The sequence below is a fragment of the Saccopteryx bilineata genome, chromosome 10 (genome assembly GCF_036850765.1).
Source record: "Saccopteryx bilineata isolate mSacBil1 chromosome 10, mSacBil1_pri_phased_curated, whole genome shotgun sequence".
NCBI classification, from domain to species: domain Eukaryota; kingdom Metazoa; phylum Chordata; class Mammalia; order Chiroptera; family Emballonuridae; genus Saccopteryx; species Saccopteryx bilineata.
The window spans coordinates 22,958,746-22,976,117 of record NC_089499.1 but is presented as its reverse complement, the minus strand read 5'-3'; the positions used below and the strand labels follow the sequence as shown (position 1 = coordinate 22,976,117).

The 17,372-nt window shown below is 36.6% G+C and overlaps 1 protein-coding gene across 14 annotated transcripts in view; it reads right to left on the bottom strand.

Moving 5' to 3' along the window:
* SLC4A7 (solute carrier family 4 member 7) overlaps positions 1 to 17,372 on the bottom strand; it is a 111,316-nt gene that overhangs the window by 14,525 nt on the left and 79,419 nt on the right. For all 14 annotated transcript variants that reach the window (XM_066244962.1, XM_066244953.1, XM_066244965.1 and 11 more), the window contains 9 exons: positions 16,338 to 16,471; positions 14,928 to 15,173; positions 13,268 to 13,373; positions 10,226 to 10,387; positions 9,714 to 9,827; positions 5,988 to 6,149; positions 5,550 to 5,801; positions 2,642 to 2,710; positions 1,133 to 1,306 (listed from right to left, as the gene is read on the bottom strand). In XM_066244962.1, coding sequence (XP_066101059.1) covers positions 1,133 to 1,306; positions 2,642 to 2,710; positions 5,550 to 5,801; positions 5,988 to 6,149; positions 9,714 to 9,827; positions 10,226 to 10,387; positions 13,268 to 13,373; positions 14,928 to 15,173; positions 16,338 to 16,471 — 1,419 coding nt within the window. The remainder of the gene's footprint in view (positions 1 to 1,132; positions 1,307 to 2,641; positions 2,711 to 5,549; positions 5,802 to 5,987; positions 6,150 to 9,713; positions 9,828 to 10,225; positions 10,388 to 13,267; positions 13,374 to 14,927; positions 15,174 to 16,337; positions 16,472 to 17,372) is intronic.

Below are 17,372 nucleotides of genomic sequence, written 5' to 3'. Positions count from 1 at the left end.
TTAGGAGGTTACCCATTATTGATCTTTACAAATAAAAAAACTTGGTTTTAATTTTTTAAATTATCTTGAATAATATAAAGGCAATTGTAGGTGGAGCGCAGAGCGCATTCCTCGCAGCTGTGGCTGATGCAATGCTGTGAGAATACTCCAGCTCCCAGAACCCTCCTGGGCACACCCAGGAGGGAGCTCGCCCACTGTGGGGAGGTGGCTTAGCGCCAACCAGGCAGCTCCCTGATCTTTTCAGCCATTGGCTGTGAAGGACACGCTGTAACATCCTATTGGCTGAACCCACGTATATAAGCTAGTTTACTTCCTGAATAAAGTGGATCTGCATCACTGAACCTGGTCCCTGGAGTCGGGTCTCTGCGTCTCCATCATCCTCACCGCCAGTGGGCCTTGTCCACAGGCAGTAAAGGGACATCTTCCTATGAGTGTATTTTTAGAGGTATGCCACAGACTTTGTTAAAAAGGTCTCCACTTCAATACCTCACAATGGTTTTACCATTCATAAGAACTTAAGGTTATTTCAGTGGCTTTTCATTATTAACATTTAATTTATTTGTGACAAGGAAATATTATCTGTATAATCTCTACAACCTTTCAGTTTTTTCTTTATGGCCAAGTATATACCAATTTTACATGGTATTTACAAAAGGATGCATATTCTCTATATGCAAAACATAATATTCTGTGATAAATTATATTGTCTTATTAATGTCATTGTTAATCTTTAGTATTTTTTAACTTCTAGGTCTGTTAATTTCCGAAAGATGTATTGAGGTATCCTATAAAAGAATCAAGTTGTCTGGTTACTTTGCTTCTTATATAATACTTGTCTATCATATTTATTCCATAAATATCCTGAACTATAAAGTTGTTTAAAAATATAAAGTGGGGTTCTATAGCTCAAACTAAAACCACAACAAAAAACACACTAAAATGTAGAAAATAACAAGCAAATTCAGTTTTAAAAAAATAGCTAGAAAGGGCTAATTCATATTTGAAAACACCAAAGGTGTTTAAAATGGACTATTCCTTTTCTCAAAGTCAACTATAAATATTAATAATTATCATAAAAAAAAACCCAAAGTGTTATTAACCAGTGACAAAGTCTGAAAAAATAGAAACTTACCATCATGGGAAATACTACTGCGGCAGCTGAAGCTTTTATTACCCACAGAAGAACCAGGCAGGTGAGCTGCACGACTGTGAAAATATGGACCTTCCAGAGTGGCACGTAGCGGAGGTAGATCAGATCGGGCTGGTGCTTGGCCGGCATTCCAAACAGCTTTATACGGTCAAAGAACTAGGTGTGCAATGGAAAAATAAACAAACAAAAAGTTTTCAACAAAAACATTATTTCTGCTACCTAGAAAAAGAAATTATATTTATACATTCAATGTTAGGCTTTTGTGACTGAAACTGTAACTTCCTTGATTCGCTCTGTGAGTAACCATAGCCATCATGTGAACTAATGTAAATTAATTTGATCAGAAAACTCAAGCCAAAATGCTTTACTTTACATGTTTCTAATATTTAGATAAATTTGTCTCCTGCAATCAAATGTATGAGTCATTTACTCTTTCAACTTCTAATATGTATAATGAAAGAGTAACAATCTTATGTTTCTTTCCAGCTAACATTATCAATTCTGTGAAAAGAACCTCAGGTTAACAATTACCAGTTTTTCACTCACTGAATCACTGAAAAGGAAGCTCTGAGCAAATTCCTTGGTCTTTTTCAGATTGAATTTCCTCATTTATAAATTGGGAAGAAGATCAGCCTTACCTACCTCATAAAATTACTGTAATAAAAGTGAGTTAATGAGATCATTCCTTGACCAGCGGAGAGCAGATCTTACACAGTGTTGAAAAAAATCAAGAGGCTACCTTTGAGGAGTCTTGCCAGCCACTACCTGGCAACTTTAGACAACAGGCTTTTCATTACAGGTGGTCATGTGGTACTAACAGTGCTTATACACTAAGATTGGATTGATACGTCTTAACAAATTTAATCAGGCTGTTTTCCAGGGAGGATTATAAATAAGACAAAACAAAAGGAAGGAGTGAAATCCCTGGGTTCCAGCCGGGGTTCCGTTGCTTACTTAGTTAAGAACCCTCAGTGAGTCTCTCAATTTCTGTTTCCTCATTTACAGAGTTGGTATTTCTTCCTTTTCTGCTTCCCCATATTGTGTTGTAGTTCAAAGAAAATAATTTCTGTGCTAGCTTTATAAATTGTATTGCACCATACAAATGGCAGGTATCGCCATTTTTATGGAAAACAAGAATCTACCTTTTCTCTTTAAGCACTGAAATTGTTGTTTAACATGTCAGAAACAGCACTTTTTTCCCCCAATCCAATCCTTTTGATCTTCCCACATACGACTCTTTAATGATAGTGGGCCTTTCACTGACTTGAATTAAAAATAGGTAGGACCATATCCGTTCATGATCTCATTATTGGGGAAAAAATGTGCACTAAGCCAACAATCACTCAGAAAATGTGGTTTTGAAGTCCCCAGTTAACCCATGCTCACAGTATTAAGAGTTGCAAATAAAGCAATGGCATCATAAAAATAATCTTCATAAAATAAAAAAATTTCAAAGTTTTTCTACAAAATCATTAAATAGTTAAGGCTTACCTGGATTCCTTTTAATGAGGAAACTCCCATATAAAGAAAAACACCATACAGAACAGGCATTGGAATAAACTGTAAGTAAAATGACACAATCAGAATTCATGCCACAAAAACAATTTCACAGTAATAAATACACAAAAATATGGCCAGTGATTACCTATTGAGACGAAATTAAATGATCGTTCAGTAATGCGATCTAACTTTTCTAAAAATAAAGCAAAATGATTGCAAATAATAACCTTGTTGAAAATTGTTTATTTTCTATATGTTCCTTCCTAAAAGGGGAGGGAGCATGTTCTGTGGTTAAGAGATTGAGAACTAGAACCAAGCTACTTGGTTTAAAAGCCCCCCGGTAGACTCCTATTGAGCCTTATCCTCTATGTACTTCAGTCTCCTCTATCAGACTGCAATAAAAATTAAAGGATTGCAAATATATACATACAATACTTAAAGTATATGGCATATATATATATATATATATCTCACTCAAAAAGCCTTAGCCATTATTTACTATCATTACCCTTACCGTGACTATTACACAGTACCACTTACTGAATACAGTACTTGAACTCCACCCCCAAAAGAAAATTATTACTTTGGCAGTGAGGAGGATCCCAGGCTGCCTACCTAGTCCACGCCTACGTATCCTACACAACTATCAACAGACCCCATCCGTTTACTCAAAACCGCAACCGGCCCTCACCCACAGGAGAGAGCCGCTCCAGGCAAAAACACCCACGAGCTACAGAGGAAACTGCTGAACAACCTACTCTGTCCTGTATCCTTCCTAAGGACCCTGGAGGAAAAAAATAACTCAGGAAGAGAAAGAAAAAGATGTTTAAAAATCTCATCAATATACTCAGAAGATGTCAATAAAATATTTTATCCATATAGTAACTCTGGAATGCTAAGAAAAGTGAATGAACAGAATGAAAAAAAGCATACACTCTACCCATATAGCTATGTGGGAGACAGTCACCATATAAGGAATTAAAAGAAAAATGTAAATAGTTATTGTTAATTCATTTGAAAATAATAAACTCATTACAAATTAGTATCAAGGACATTTTTATGGAAAACTGTAATTTCCAAAAAACATATATATATATATATATATATTAAGTGAGAAGAGTAGCATAGTTTTGTATTTCTCTAAATCTCTTTGGTGACTGGCTTACTCGAGACAGCTGAATTCTCGTATCTGTACATACATTCAATATACTGCAGTATGTTGTTCTGGCTAATGTATATGAAGAAAATCCAGCCTTACAGTTACACGATTGGAAAGAGAAGGATCTGGAAGATCCCTGACAGGGTATCAGGAACTCCCAGAGGTCCAAAATAACTTAAAAGACAAAAAACGAAAAAAAGTTTACCTCTATGGAGAGTTGCTTTCAGAAAGTGAGGGGAAATAGACTAGCTTTTTATGTTAGAGGTTTCTTGATATTCTACTTGACTTTTTTCTGCCAATATGCAGTTAACACTTAAACACTTTTTAAAACTTAAAAAATGTAAAGGGTAACCTTTGTCAGTAGGGGCCAGCATTCTCATAAGACTGTATATTTTTCCTCTTGTCCCAAGCACTTCTAACAATACACTCACCTCTAGGCAGTAACTGCCCTTTTACCAACTAGACTGCCAAGTTCTTAAAAGTAGACAATAATGTATCCTATTTATTATTACTTCCCATTGCTCAGTAGAACATTGAGTACTCACCAAATGTTTGGTGAATTAATTGGCTGCTAGAAAATCCAGAAAAAAAGGCCAAAGAATTCCCAATATTTAACTATAATTTTTTAATTACTATATAACATGCATACACATACATTATAAATCTATGCTTGTAATCTAATTTATAAATGCTATACAACTCTCTACTAAGTAATTTTTTTTATTTATTTATTTATTTATTTATTTATTTATTTATTTATTTATTTTAGTGAGAGGAGGGAGATAGACTCCCGCATGCACCCCAACCAGGATCTACCCAGCAATCTCTGTCTGGGGCCAATGCTTGAATCAACTGAGCTATCCTGAGCTCCTGAGATTGATGAGTTTGGACCAACCAAGCTATCCTCAGCACCCTCTCGAACCAATTGGGCCACTGGCTGCAAGAGGGGAAGAGAAAGAGAAGGGAAAGAGAAAGAGATGGTTGCTTCTCCTGTGTGCCCTAACCAGGATTTGAACCCAGGACGTCCACATGCCTGGCCAACACTCTATCCACTGAGCCAACCAGTTAGGGTCTACCTAGCAATTTTGCTTTTAACAAAAATAGCTAGAGCACCAAGGGAAAAATGGAGTTGAGCTCTTCCAGAATAAATAAAAAAATTCAGATTACTTAGCTATGTTAGCCACGGTTATTGTTATTTTTTTAATCATGAGATCCAGTAAGATATGTAAAGCTAAAAGCAGATGTGACTAGATGTTAAACATAAAGTGTAATTTCCCACATGCTTCATTATAATATTAGCTCTTTATGCTTTTCTACTGAGTACTACTACTTTTGTTTCATTTAGTTCATTATGAGGAATGCATTAACTTAATAGCAAGATTATGTTTACATTTTAGTCAAATAACTCAGTTGCATCCATTTTTCAACATTTCTTCTTTTAATCATGCTTATAAAATCCTCTGAATATATTCTTCTGTTAGGTCATAACTAAGTCATGGATTAATTCCTTCCAGAACTCTAAAGTCTTTCATATTATTCTTTTAAAATTATTTTTAAAATGGACACACCTAATGCTTAAATTCCTATTGTACTAAAACACCATACCAAAATACTATTTTCTGAGTAAAACTTGGGAAGTGAAACTAACTTTAGATATTTTAATGTTGCATTTTCATACAATCAAGTATAAATTTTATGATTAAGAAGATTTTAAAACACTGTAACAAAGGGTCATTTTACCTTTAGTACCGAAGTCATGAACACAGACAGGCCCATTAGAATAAAAATCAGTAGCCCTGTTACACGCTGTTCACGAATTCCCAAAAACTTGGGTTGTTCCCCTGGAGCAGAACATTCAGATTCAAGTTTTAAGCTGTTGACATGACTTATTGACAACACTGTTGCAGCCACAAACCATGGGAGTCCCATGATGGAGCAAATTCCCAACATAACACCAACCACAAACAAGTCAAGGTGATAGCCAGCTCCTTTCTGAAAAATAAAATGAATGTGAATATTTATCAGTCCTAAACGGTGTAGGTTAAAATTCTGTACTACGTATTTATAAAGAGAGAAGAAATTCATTTCCCCTTTACATCTTTTAATGCTCTGCTCATTATGGAACCACCCCAAACTCTTGAAGAAATGATCAGGCTTGAGACAAAATTCGGAAGTTACCTTCAGTTTGTGCTCCTTCCGGTTTATGATCACAGCTGTAATCTGCTGATCCATAAAGATGAGGATGGTGCAGAGCAGAGCTGGCACAGCAGCTATTAACAAGGTCCACCACGGGTTTTCTCCCAACGGGCTTATGATCCAGCCCCTATTTGGGTCAGTAGGCTGTTAAAAAAATTAAAAAGAAAAATGTTTCCTTCCTTGTACTGCCCAAAATTCACACAGCACAGACTGTGTGTGTCTATTCCAAGAAATGGTAAGGGATCAGAAAGAATCGGATTAAATCTTGGTATGAATGGTGAATCATTTGCAAAGATATCCCCAAGGATTTTTTTTCCTATCCCTAGATGCAGATCCCATGTCCACATGGTTTAGCTACTCCTTCCATCTACAGGTGGAGTCTATTTCCTTCCCTTGAATCTGGGATGATCTTACGGTTTACTTTCACCCACAAAATCAGGCCAAGTGTGACACTGTGTGGTTCCGGAGCCTTGATCTGAAAGGACCTTTGCAGCGTCTCTTCTAACCTCTCGGAACCCTGAGATTAAGCTGTTCAGGGCATCTGGACAAGCCTTCTTGAGGACGAGGCACGATGTAGTGAGAGAGGGACGGGAGGCAACTGCCCGAGCTGTTGCAGCCATCTGAAGTCCCAGGCATGTGAATGGGGTCACATTGCTCCCCATCGAGGCAATAGATTACTATGGCCATAAGAAATATCACAAACAAGAGACCGGACCACTCAGTACCCAGGTAAGCCTAATCCCAATACCACAGATTTATGAACAAATAAAGGGCTTTTGTTCCTAGGCTGCTGTGGGAGGTTTACTACACAGGAACAGGTAAGCGATGCAGAATGCCATTTCGACGTGCTCCTACCTATTTCATATAATGTAAAATCAATCCACCTGCTCGATCAACTCCTAATCTAAATTGCTTTAGAGGTCCGGCAAACTGGTGATCTTGGCACAGTCAGCACCAACACCTGAGCCTGAGGACACTACTTTTCCAAAGCATTTACTGACAAAAAGCTGGCATTTTGTCAGATGCTAATACATTTCAATGCTATAACATAAAATATGTTTTATAGCAAAAAAATTGTTAAAGATCATACGATAGCTTAATAGTCTTGGAGGACAACGGATATACTGAAATCTAATCACCTTTGCATTACCTAGACTTCATAATAAGCCTGTTTTTTCTTCATGAAAACATTTGTTAATATAAAAGGGAAACTTAGTATTTTCAAATTCAGGTATTTCAATGTTCCCACAGATAATATCTATTAAACTGTTTCATATTCAATATAGCGCACATATATCAATATTTTACCATGCATAATGCATTTATTCTCAAGTGTGCCTTAATTTGTTACCCCAAATGTATTTTATGCCCCTGGAAATCAGTCCACTGCTTGAAAGCTAGATCAACAAATAAATAACAAGAATATACTTAAGAAACAGAATAAAAAAATGGGGCCACAATTACAGAAAATTAACTCAATATTTTGAACCAATCTTCACTTAATAGTTTCATTTATTTGTAAGATTTGGTAAAAAACAGAATGTCTTTTATGGCCTAATATCTTTAGTAAATTGAAACCTATGCTATGTTAAACAAAGGTCCCCAAACTTTTTTTATTATACACTCTTAGCAGCAAAAATATTAAGAAATTTTTATAAATAAAAGTGAGCACATATACTCAAGGGCTCAATTCTCATTTACCTGTTATTTTACTAATGATTCTCTATATAGTAAAATTCATATAGTAAATATTATAAGGCTTAATTTTTCTTATTATTAAGTAAAAATATAAATAGACCTTCTAAATAATTTTGATGAGTCATTTTCTACCCATGCACTCTACTTTGGAGACCACTGCTTTTAAAAATAATGTTACTCATTTTTATCCCAGTGAAAGACAGACTAAAATATCTTCATTATATTGCTTAATTCTGGTTTCCTTTAAACCTTCTGCTTCTAAAAGAAGTCATCTAATCTGCTAAATGTAAAAATAGGCAGTGACACAAATACTTGAATAAATTTCAGAATTTACTCAAAAGCTACCACCTCTTACTTAAAAGGGAAAATAATGATTGGATGCTATATTATGCATTTGGTATATTGTACACAATAGAACTATAGTTTGCTAAAGAAAACAAAGGGCTCATGGATGATCAGATTAAAGTATTATTTTTCATGTGTGACCAGGCAGTGGTGTAGTGGATAGAGCATCGACCTGGGACACCAAGGACTCAGGTTTGAAACCCTGAGGTCACTGTCTTGAGCACAGGCCTATCAGCTTGAGCGTGGGGTCATAGGCATGACTCCATGGTTGCTGGCTTAAAGCCCAAAGGTTGCTGGCCTGAGAAAGGGGTTACAGACTCAGCTGGAGCCCCCTGGTCAAGGCACATATGAGAAAGCAATCAATGAGCAAATAAGGTGCCACAACTATGAGTCAATGCTTCTCATCTCTCTTCCTTACTGTCTGTCTGCCCCTATCTGTCCTTCTCTTTCTTTCTCTCTCTCTCTCTTAAAAAAAGTTTTTTTTTGGTTTTTTTTTGTATAATTCTGAAGTGAGAAGTGGGAAGGCAGAGAGACAGACTCCCACACACGCCCACTGGAATCAACCTGGCAAGCCCACTGGGGGCGATGCTCTGCCCATCTGGGGTGTTGCTCTGTTGCAACCGGAGCCATTCTAGCACCTGTGCCATGGAGCCATCCTCAGCACCCCGGCCAACTTTGCGCCAATGGAGCCTCGGCTGCAGGAGGGGAAGAGAGAGACAGAGAGGAAGGAGAGGGGGAGGGGTGGAGAAGCAGATGGGCGCTTCTCCTGTGTGCTCTGACCAGGAATCGAACCCAGGACTTCCACACGCTGGGCCAACGCTCTACCACTGAGCCAACCGGCCAGGGTCAGTATTTTTTCTCTTAAGGAAGAGTATTTGATTTTCTCCTGGACCTGCTGGAAAACGTTAACTGGAACTTTCCAATTACTGTCAGATACACTGTCCTAGAAATTTAACTAGGATGTCTTTGCTATTCATAAATTCAAGTTTAAGCTAATTCTTTAGAAAAAAATAAAGAATGTTTCTTTTGCCTGTAAAGTACATTACGAACTCCAGCTACGAGCAGGACAAATTTTTAAACATCTCCCAACTCTTCATCATGGATATTTTCATTCACTCTCCAGGATGCACTAGCTTTGATACCTTCTTGCTTATTTCCTATATAGATTCATTTGTAGCTTTGCATCTTTTCACTTTTTTGTAAGTAGGATATATTTCCCTTCAAACCATCAGCTTTTCACAGAGACTATGCATATTTTAAAAATAACTACCTAGGCCTGACCAGGTAGTTGCACAGTAGATAGAGCGTTAAACTGGGACGCAGAGGACCAAGGTTTGAAACCCCGAGGTCGTCAGCTTAAGTGTGGGCTCATCTGGTTTGAGTAAAGCTCACCAGCTTGAACCCAAGGTCACTGGCTTGAGCACGTGGTCAATCACTCTGCTGTAGCCCCTCGATCAAGGCACTTGTGAGAAAGCAATCAATGAACAACAAAGGTGCCACAATGAAGAATTTATATTTCTCATCTCTCTCCCTTCCTGTCTGTCCCTGTCTCTGTCTCAACAACAACAACAACAACTACAACAAAAACTACCCAGGCATCTGAGCCTCACTTTAAAGTAGTTTGGTATGCCCGGGTAACAAATAGCCAAGTGTTTTAATCCTTACCTCGAATTTTTCAGGAACATGAAGTTTAGGAGAAGGAACTCCTACAAGGTAGTCAATTACAACCATTATTACTATTGTGAGAAATATAGCAAAGTCACTGATTGTCGATCGCACCTATAGTAAAAGGATTATGTTAATATAAACACAGAAATACTATGTATCCTTTCAAAATAATTCATATCTTTCAGATTAAAATATGCCATTCAAAAGCAGAACTGAGGTGTTTGATTAGTGACAATGTGTCAGTGAAATATATTTATATCTAATATTTTTGCAAAAGATAGGAAATACATTTCATAACTAACCTACCATCAAGGTACCGTTACTTCCCTACTGCTAGCTCAGACATATAACATACATTTTTCACTACAAATATTTTCTTTATAACTATTCGACATAAAGTATCAACCTCAAACAATATATTACTGTTTTGAAATAAACCAAGGGAATAAAAACGTAAAAAAACAACAACCATGACTATTTCCAGAACACCAAAATTATAACCCCATTACCTTCGTAGGAAAATAGCGCTTGGTCTTAAATTGCTTGAGAAATGAAGACAGAAAAAATGTTGTGAAAAATAAGATAACACACCAAAAGAGTACATCTGGAATATAAGGCCCATGAAGACCACATGCTGATCCTACAAATACACCATGAAAGGATTTACAGTCCTGGAAAAGAGAAAAAAGAGAAAAAGGAGGGATTGGTGGGAACTCTCAGAAATCCAATAAAGTAGCAATGAATTTTACTGACTCTAAGATGCTACTGATTGTAAAACACACCATTATTCTATGCATCTTTTAGAAAGAAAAAGACACTCCAACTCGACTTTAACACACCATCAATTGTTAAGACACATCCTGAATCCAGAGATATTACGGTTTGAAAGATATGAGCCTCTTAAATAACTGGACTGAAACGGACTATTTTGCCAAGTTATATCATATACTCCTTTCTTTAACTCCACATTTCCTCTAGTAAAAGATTTATAGTGGTATTAATTCCCAAAAATTTTGTCTTCATTCTTGCTGATTCACAATTTTACTATCTTTACTTCTTAACAAGTTCCTTATATCAAAAGCAACAGAGAGAAAATTACTGCTATACCTTTTTATGACACTGAATAAGATATACCTATAGTACTAAACTCAAATCAGTAATAAAAACTGCTGTTGGCTTTTCTGACTTGACTCAAGACAGTGGGATTAAACCATTGGACTATGTGCACTATACATGACTATTAAAACAATATTTCCATTAATAAAATCAATAATATAATCAATGATGTAGCATAATATAGTTATGAAAACCTATTGACTTGTCTTTTCCTTTGGAGGTAAAAATAACTGAAAGGTGATTATCACAGTGATTAACAAAGACACACACTGCTACAGTGTTCTTACCCATACTTACATTCTAGTGAGACTCATGTTACACAACGCAGGTTTATGAAAAGAAAAATAGTCAAATATTGCATTATTCTTCATTTTTATGTGCTGACATTAGTAAACCTACAATTTACAACATGGATCATGAAAATAAAATCTACAACTATAGGCAGACAAACCTCGGGTTATGAATGAGATAGGTTCTGTAGGTTTGAAAATGTTTAAGTGGCCATGGCCGGTTGGCTCAGTTGATAGAGCACCAGCCAGGCATGTGAACATCTAGGGTTCCATCCCCATCAGGGCACACATGAGAAGCAATCGTCTGCTTCTCTTCCTCTCCCTGTTCCCCTTCTCTCCTTCTTCCCCTCTCACAGCCAGTGGTTCAACTGGTTCCAGTCAGCCCTGGGCACTAAGGATAGCTAGGTTGGTCCAACCATCGGCCTCATGCGCTGAGGATTGTTTGGTTGATTCAAGCATCAGGCCCCAGACAAGAGTTGCCGGGTGGATCCCGGTTGGGGCATATGTGGGAGTCTGTCTCTCTAATTCACTCCTCTTGCTTAAAAAATTAAAGACAAACAAAAACACAACTATATTAGAAAATGTTTAATTGTTTACATGGATAGAAAGGTAAAAATAAATACTGTTAAGACAAACATCTGTCTAAAGTTGCATTTAATAGGTAAATATACCTGTTCTAATTTACATACAAATTCAACTTAAGAACAAACCTACAGAATCTATCTCATTCATAACCCAGGGACTGCCTGTACCAAAGAAAAATCTAACATAGTCATTTTGGATGTCAGAAAAACACACTGAAAGGACCTATAGCTATAATTTAGAGACATCCTATTCATCATGAAATGAGTTGTTTTTAACAAATCACTTTCATTGAAACATCTCTATTAATGTTATTTCTGTCCTAACAAATGAAATAGCAAAGCATTAATCTAAGCTGGTTACTGACAATATAATGCTTTTAATCCACATTGTCCAACGGAATTTTCTCTGAGAATGGAAATGTTTTGTATCCGCACTGTCCAATACAGCCACCAGTATTCACATGAGGTGACTGAGCACTTAATACATATGCAACTGAGAATCTGAATTTTTATTTAGTTATATTTAAATTTACATAGACAAATGTAGTTAAATGGACAGCATGGACTTAAATTATCAATGGGATCAAATTTCAGGTGATATCCTTCCAATTATATAGTTAAGTGCTAACACTTTTAGTTAAAAAAATATGACTTACAATTGCTGATATAACAAGCATCAGAGAAGCTTGAGGGATACTGATTTTTTAAAATTTATTTATTGATTTTAGAGAGAGAAGGGAGAGAGAGAGAGAGAGAGAGAGAGAGAGAGAGAGAAACATGAATCCATTCCTGTATGTGCCCTGAACTGGGGAGCCAACCGGCAACCATTGCTCTGCAAGGTGATGCTATCCAGCCAGGGTAAGGATCTTGGTTTTAATTGATACTCTTCAATACTAGTATCACTTTACATCTTTATTCCTAAATTCCAATCTAGGGAATGTCCAAAATGAATAGGTTAGGACGACATTTCCCAACAGAATACAAGAATATGTAACAGCGTTCAGGGCCCTGTAGGTGTTCACTCCAGGTCTTGTCCTTTTTCCTTTCCCTTCCCTTAGTGGTTAAGTCAGACCAGTCTCTACGATTTAAACAAGATTCAATTCGGCATTCAGGACATGAGCAGAGCATTCACGGCCTTCTATGAAGCTGTTCCCAGAGCGGAAGGCAGGACCAGTGGCTTTGGGCTGCTGTGACTGTCAACCCCAGCACAGTGTATGTGCAACCACAGACCCAGCACATACATCTTTTGAATTTACCAATCTAAAATGCAATTGGGGGGGAGGAGAGTATATTCACATCTTTTTAATAACTGTATCTTAGAAGTCAAATATATTCTTCATTTTCTCCCATACCAGCTTATTCTCTTTAGCCTCCATTTTTTAGTGCATGATACATAAAAATGTGGTAATTCTTATTTGGTCAGCACAACACTGCATTCTGGAAACACACTAGATTCAACCACCAAGAAGAAAATGTAGGTCTACTCAGAAAAAGCTAAAGAACTAGGCCAACAGTTCTTTATATAAAAATTACAAAATTACTTCCTTCATAAAATACTCACAGAAACAGTGAGGTTTTCCCAGGAAACATCATGTGCTGTTATATTCTTTTCCATCCACGCGTTTAGAGTTTCATTGCTAGGGTTCAGAGGTTCACTACATACACATCTGAGAAATCAGAATGGGGAAAAACAGGTGGAGGAGCCTGTATTTCATGTTTACATTTTATTAAATCGATCATACAAAAGAGTTTTTAACTTCTTAACTTTTTCCATGTTGCAAAGCATGAAGACTAGGAAAGTAAAAACACACCAGGAACAAAGGAATGGAATAGGTTTTACGTATATAAATAAAACATAACTAATGCAAATAGCAGTATTTACTAAAGATATTTACTTAATAAAAACTAGTTAGACATATTGGTTGGGGTGGGCAGCACTGATTTCTTTTAAAATCTGACAAGAATTAGGCACCTGAAACCTGTATCATTATGTTAACCAGTGTCACCCCAATAAAATTCAATTTAAAAAAAAATCTGGAATGATACCACCATGTTTAGCAAGTTTACTTTCTGCTAAATCTTATCTCCTTATCTCCATAGGAGCTGCTGCCGCCTCCCCATCCACACACAACATTGGGAGTCAGACCCCCAATAAAAGTTATACTCCCAGTAATTTGTACTCTGACAAGCCCTACCCACTCATCCTTTACTGACCTTAAGATTCATTCTTAAAGAAATAAATAACAGCATGGATTTTCATCAGGACTAGACCAGGAAAGTCATTAAGAAATCAAAGTTTTAGCGCATATCCAAAACTAACACACCCACCTAAAAAAAGCTAGAAACACACATACAAGCAAAGAAATCTCTAAATGTGGATTGAAAAACTGTACACAAACAGGAATGTTACCAATTAGATTATGAGCTGTTAGACACGAGGCTAGAGTCTGGACTTTGGATTCAGTCCAGGCTGTTATTTCCCAGCTGTTTGACCCAAGGCAAATTTTAATCTCCACAAGCCTCAGTTTCTTCATACACATGAACAGTTTAGTCAGTATACTATAATTTGAATTATATGCAACATTCCTAGCAAGCGCTCACAGAACGTCAGCTGAATAAATGGTGTCCAGTTAGCCAGAAGGAAGCATCACTGTAATGGGCTTGCACTAGTATAAAAACCATGCTCCAGAGAGGTCAAAGGAGCAGCCAAAACAAGACAAAAATAACATTAAAAAATTAAATAGTTTAAGAACAAAGAAGATTACACAAAATAGATTTGGCACCGAAGTGTCACTAATATGTTCGAGCAGGTCTATGTCTTAACGGAATTTTCACAGCCCTCCTTCCTCTATCAGAACTGAGAGTGTACAAAGCAGGGAAGGGGAAAAAAAGGCGAAGAGTCCTCGAGGGAACGGGAAGAGCTCATGGGCAGAAAGAGGGAAGTTGTTTTCCCGTTGTTTGTTGGTAACCACATTTCTCCGTAAGTCAATCAGATGCAGAATCATATTTACAGAATAAAATTGACTTAGTTTGTTCAACTGGATGTCCATTGAGTGCTTCGGTAAAATCTCATCCATAACAATCAAGTCTCGCTGGGTTCATTTTAGCTAGATGTAGAGTGAGCATCACATTGCAAAAAAAATAATAATAAATCCATTTCTAAGGCTCAAACATCGCTGCAAAAATACATTTTAATATTAGAGAAAAACAGAAAGACTTACGAGTAGCTGGTCAGTTCATCTAAATTGTTGTGCATATTAAATGCATATATTTCTCCTAAATGAAAAAGCTTCTCCAAAGCCTCATAGATGAATATGATGCAAATGAGAGCTGCAAACGCTTCCTCTGTAAATCGAGTAATGTAACACACAAGGCTGCTTGCATCAGTTGCAACCAAAACAATGCACAAGAAAGAAGTCCACAGACCAATACTGGTTCTTAAAGACAAATAGGATAGCTGATAATCTCTGTTCAGAAAGAAAAATGTGAACATGATCAACATATACATATGGAATAGTATTTATACTTAAAATTTTCATAACAAGCAATACAATTTACCAACATAAGATTCTTAAAAAGACAGTAAGTTACAGAATAAAGATCATGACTAAAGAAAGCTCTATGTGTTTTTCTGCTTCACCTGAACACTAGCTTCTTATGAAGAGATTTAATGGTTATAAGTTACGTACATAAAAGATTTACAGTAAAAATCTACTAGGCAATGGGTATATCAGAAACAAGGAAATCAGTTATGAGGAGTAAATGACAGATAAGCAGTCTACAGAACTGAATGGGACTCTCTCAGAAGACCCAGGCGCTCTAATGTCCACACCGTAATCACAGCACTGCCCCACTGTCGCTGCCACCACCGCCATCTCCTCTGCTACCAGTGTCTCCAGACAAAGTGACTTCATTTTTAAATTCAATTTCAAATGAGAAATGACTACTACAGCATTTAGAACACTTCAGGTCACTGCATTCTGTTAGTCTATGCAGCACACCAGAGCAGAATGAGAATCATCTTGTTCAGTGAAGAAATAATCAGAGGAAAAGAAGTTACAGGAATCACACATTTAATAGCATCAGGTTGCTTCAGGCTAAAATATCCAGTTGCGCTTATCTCACAGAAGGAACAGCACTGCTGGCCGTATCCGATTCCAATGCACTGGCTATAGTACCCTGCCTGACTCCCACGCTGCCAACAAGCCTCCTGGTGGCAAGTGACAGCTCCCTCTGACTGTGCCAGTTCCCTCTGCTGAGGGTCAGCTTGAGCCCTGAAGATCCACCTTCCTGAACTCCTTGTACAAAGCCAAGAACACCTAAGGAACAACTCAGACCAATGCTTTCTTACTAACTTGAAATTTGCTAGCACAATGAATTTTAATTGACCCTCAAGTGATTCCTCAGCACTCAAACCCAATGATTTTATACTCAAGGTGATTAGGGTGGAGGTGATGACAGGGGCCAGAGTAGGGTCAACCACACCGTAACACAAAAATATTAAAAATACATATTCATCAGATTCTCTTTCAGCTATTAAATAAATAATGTACTTTACCTAAAGTTAAAAAGCAATGTAATATATAATTGTGCACAAATATAAACACATGTGACAGACAACTTTTACGTACCTGCAGAATTTAAATAAAATTTTTTCAAACACTAAAACTGGACCAGTACTCCCCAATATCGTTAGAGGTTGCCCAGCAAACAGCGAATAGGCAATCCCAGTTAATGATGCTCCAAAAAGAGACTCTATTGCACTCTGTTTAAGGAAAAAAGAAACGAATAAAAGCAATGCATCATCAACGTATTTCTAACCTATTACAATGCCTGAAATAACATCTGGAAAATAAACAAACAGTACTAATCAAGTAGTTAAAAATACAAAGCAAACACAACTTCAAGTCTCAAATTGTAAATACAGAAAATTTAAAACACATTTCAAATACATAAGAAAAACTGCTTTGTTTTTACATATTAAAAGTGAACTTTTGCAATCGACCTCAATTCAAATCTCAATACTGTGAAAGGAAAGGATGGAGGAGTAAATAGAAGACAGATATAGGCTCCAATTCTACCTATAGATGTTTTACTTCTTAAGCCTATGGTATGTACAAAGATACATATATTATTTTTCAATATTTCTGTATGTCTGAAATAGTTTATTAAGAAAATAGAAAACATAGTGAATACTCAAATCCTGTTAGAAAAAAGTCTCCTTCAAACAGATCAGAAATCAACATGTAATCCTACATTCTCAAATTGATTTCTAAAGAGCAATTTTCCACACATTTTAAAGAAATTAACCTGATATGATAGACTTAACCAACAGATATATATAAAAAATAATGCTTAACATAAAATAAATGGAAAAATCTCTTTATAAAACTGACAGCAATCATAAGTGAGGAACTATCTTACTATTATTAAAGTTTGGTAACAGAGGATAAAATGAAAAAATTGAGAAGAGTCAGAGACATTTTAAATCAAAGCTAGTAGCCAATTTCATACCATTACCAACATTACATTTTAACTTTAGGTTATTAGATAGTGAGGGGATTAGGCTTAGTGGTCGGCAAACTCATTAGTCAGCAGAGCCAAATATCAACAGTACAACGACTGAAATTTCTTTCAAGAGCCAAATTTTTTAAACTTAATCTATA